General features: G+C 55.6%; 1 protein-coding gene across 1 annotated transcript; it reads right to left on the reverse strand.

The window, feature by feature from the left end:
* Positions 1-610: 610 nt before the first annotated feature.
* On the reverse strand, positions 611-2,041 carry LOC150066328 (transcriptional coactivator YAP1-like; the record flags this gene model as incomplete). The annotated part of the gene is given in 1 exon segment (XM_090329008.1): positions 611-2,041. A coding segment is annotated over 1 exon segment (1,431 nt), but the record flags the coding sequence as incomplete, so codon positions are not given.
* Between the last annotated feature and the right edge of the window lie 1,420 nt (positions 2,042-3,461).

Consider the following 3,461-nt stretch of genomic DNA (forward strand, 5'->3'; position numbering starts at 1 on the left):
TATCCACCCAGACCTGTACTAGAGTATGTGGCGATAAGTAATGTACTGCTCTGGGAATTGTCTCATGCCTTATAAGCTCCTACGATAAAATCAAGGTCCCTATGTGACTAAGAGTAACGAACAGTAGAAGAAGAACGGTGATGGTGGCGGCGCCAGCAGCCTGGGCCCGGCCAAGTCTCTCCTCCAATCCGCACAGAAAATGGCACAGCAGAGGCCATGTCTGGCTTGTCGGGCCCGTCTTGCGTCCCCTCTCTGGCCGCTGGAGACATGGCTTCCCGGACAGGTCGGTGCCGTGATGGACGCCTGTCGCTGGACACGACGCTGTCGCTGGCAGGTCTGCAGACTCGATGGGCATGACGGGCCCAGGAATGGTGTCCGCCCGTCAGTCGCTCTTCTGGCCCCACACCAACAGTAGGAACAGTAACGAAAGAAACACACAGGTGTCTGTGGCGTGTCTCTGATGGCTGAGGGGAGGCCGGCGATCTGTGGGCAGCAGCAGCAGCGACGGGGGGGCCGCAGGGTCGCCGGACATCCGCGCGTCTAGCTCCCAGGAGCGGGAGGGGGCATGTGGTGCCCGCGGCTTCACAGCCGGGACTCGGCCGCCCGCGCTCTACAACCACGTGAGGAAGCTCTCCTTGTCTAGCTTGGTGGCGGCCAGCACGGACTCCATGTCATTGAGGATGTCAGAGCTCAGGGCTTCCTGCAGGCTGGGCATCAGCTCCTCGCCCTCCATGCTCATCCCGTCGCCCTCCAGGGTGCCCAGGTCCACATGCGTGCCGGGCAGGCCCTCCAGGTAGTCGGGGAAGCGGCTCTGCTACGATGGCAGGCTGCTCTGGCTCATGGTGTCACCTGTGTCCATCTCATCCACGCTGTTCAGGAAGTCATCGGGGGTCTGGGGGACACTGTAGCTGCTCATGCTGAGCCCGCTGTCTGTGCTCTCGTCACGGGAGTGATAGATGCCACTGTTGAGAAAGGGGTCCGAGCTGTTGACGGTCATCGTCCTCAACTCCTGAGACATCCCGGGAGAAGACGCTGGGTTCTGGGGCCCCCCGTCCTGCTCCATGGTGGGCAGCTGGCTGCGGAGTGCCAGCTCCTGACATTTTGGAGAATTGGCTGTGCTGCGATTGATATTCCGCATTGCCTGCCGGAGCAACTCCTGCTGCTTCAGCCCCAGCTGCTCCTTCTCCATCTGCAGCTGCTGCAGGTGCATCTGCTGCTGCTGGCTGGAGCCCCCACTGCCCAGGAGGGCTCCCTGCGGGCTCTGGGATGCCAGGGGTGGCGGCTGCTTCACCGGGGCACTCTGACTCATCCGCTGGTTCATGGCAAAAGGAGGGTCGATCCGGGGGTCCAGCCAGGAGGTGGTGTTGTCCTTGTGGTTGATGTAGTAAATCTCGCCGTCCTGAGTGGTAGCCTGCTCCCAGCCATCAGGAAGAGGGCCTGAGGCCGAGGTCATCAGGCTCTGCTGCAGGGACGGGCTGGCGGGGGCGGCGACGCTCATCTAGGAGAAGAGGGCCTTTCTGGGGTCCTGCCATGTGGTGGTCTGATCCATGTGATTGAGGAAGTATCTCTGGCCCGACGGCATCTTGGCTATCTCCCAGCCGGCAGGCAGCGGCACGTCGTCGGGGATCTCGAAGGATGGCTGGCGGAGGTGCTGCGAGGCTGCGGTGGAGGGCGCGGCCGCGGCCAAGGGCGCCGCCCCGGCCAGGGACACCGCGCCCAGCTGCAGGGAGGCGGGCGAGGAGTGGGAGCAGAGGTGCTGCGGGGCCAGGACGCCCACGGAGCCGGCGTCGGTGCTGGCCTGCCAAGAGTGCGCCTTGGGCTCGGGCGGCTTGAAGAAGGAGTCGGGCAGCTTGTGGAGCCGCATGGGCACCTTTGGAGGCACGTTGGCCTTCTTGGGGTTGATGAGGGCGTTGAACAGCGCCTCCAGGTCGGTCTCCAAGTCCCCCCGGACGTGCACCACCTGGTGGCCCGCCGGCGGGGCCTGCTGGGCCTCAAGCAGCATGGGCGGCCCGGGCGCAGAAGGCAGCCCCGGGCCGCGGCCCCCCCCCCCCCCCCCCCCCCCCCCCCCCCCCCCCCCCGCACCCAGCTGCTGCGCTTCGACAGTCGGAGGAGGGTGCCCTCCCTGACAGAGGCCAGAGCACGCTCTGAGTCCTCCCCTCTCCCTGCGGCCTCCCGCCCGCCACCCTCTCTTCCTTCCTCCCTTTCTTCGCCCCAGCGGAGGCTGCACCCGACTGAGCTATGTTAAGACTTTAAAGTGGACTTATTGGCATTCTATCAAATAAATATCTAAATCAGAAAAGAGCAGAACCTCGAGTGGTAAACTGGGGACACTCAAGGCTACTGCTCTCAGTAGAAGTCACGTATTTTTCTTCCTGCTTGTTTCAGTGATTGCCAAAGCCAACAGCCTTTGAGGCAGATACATGTTTACCTCTGACAATTTCCCCTTCAAGCTGCTCTCAAGCTGTGAATATTTGTGAATTTCAGCACATATTACCCTAAACCCATAAACCCCCACAATTTTGGTGCTAACACTTGCCCAGAAGGCTTCCCTAATAACTGGAGCTACACAGGCAGCAGGAAAATCATTTGATTTTGCTTCTTGATCCAGTTCAACTGATAAACAAAGGGAAAAGCCCTGTTTTTACTCAAAACTCAACACAGAAATACTGAATTTATATCATGTTCACTTAATCCATTGTCTAGCAAGGGATAAGCAGCTCTCTTTGAAAATATACTCATATAGAAATTGGCTCATGTTAATTATCTGTTAATTATCTGGGTTATTCAGGAGGCTGAGATCTGAGGATCATGGTTCAAAGCCATCCTGGGCAGGAAAGTCCAGGAGGCTTTTATCTCCAATTGACCACCAAAAACAAAAAAGTGACGCTGTGGCTCAAAGTGGTAGAACTTTATCACTGAACATAAAAGCTGAGGAACAGCACCCATGCCCTGAGTTCAAGCCCCACAACAGAGAGAGAGAGAGAGAAAGAGAGAGAGGGGAAGGAGGGATGGAGGGACAGAGGGAACCTTGCCTGGGTATTTGAAGGCTCATTTCTTCCAATTTTCACTAATAAAATAATCATCTAAAATAGATGAGGAAAGTGACTATTTGTGTTTTAAAAAATAACTCATAGCATAATAAATTTTATTTTATATATCAAATAAAGACTAAGTACATAAAAATTAATATTTGATTGGGCCAAGTCTTTACCAAGCAATATTGAATTGGATCATATTTTTACACAAATTAATGATGTGGAACTTATATAACCTTTCTAAGGGTTATATAGAATAAGTTAAACCCACAGAATAGAATAAATGGGCACTGCTCACTGATAGAATGGATACTAAAAGGGCATCAGGAAGAAATGACATGTTCAATTGGACCCTCAAAGAAAGACACAGTAAACTATCAACATGGAGGGATGAGAATCAGAAAACTTGGGGGGGGGTGATAGGAA

The sequence above is a fragment of the Megascapheus bottae genome, chromosome 2 (assembly GCF_031878675.1).
Source record: "Megascapheus bottae isolate mThoBot1 chromosome 2, mThoBot2.hap1, whole genome shotgun sequence".
Taxonomy (NCBI): Eukaryota; Metazoa; Chordata; class Mammalia; order Rodentia; family Geomyidae; genus Megascapheus; species Megascapheus bottae.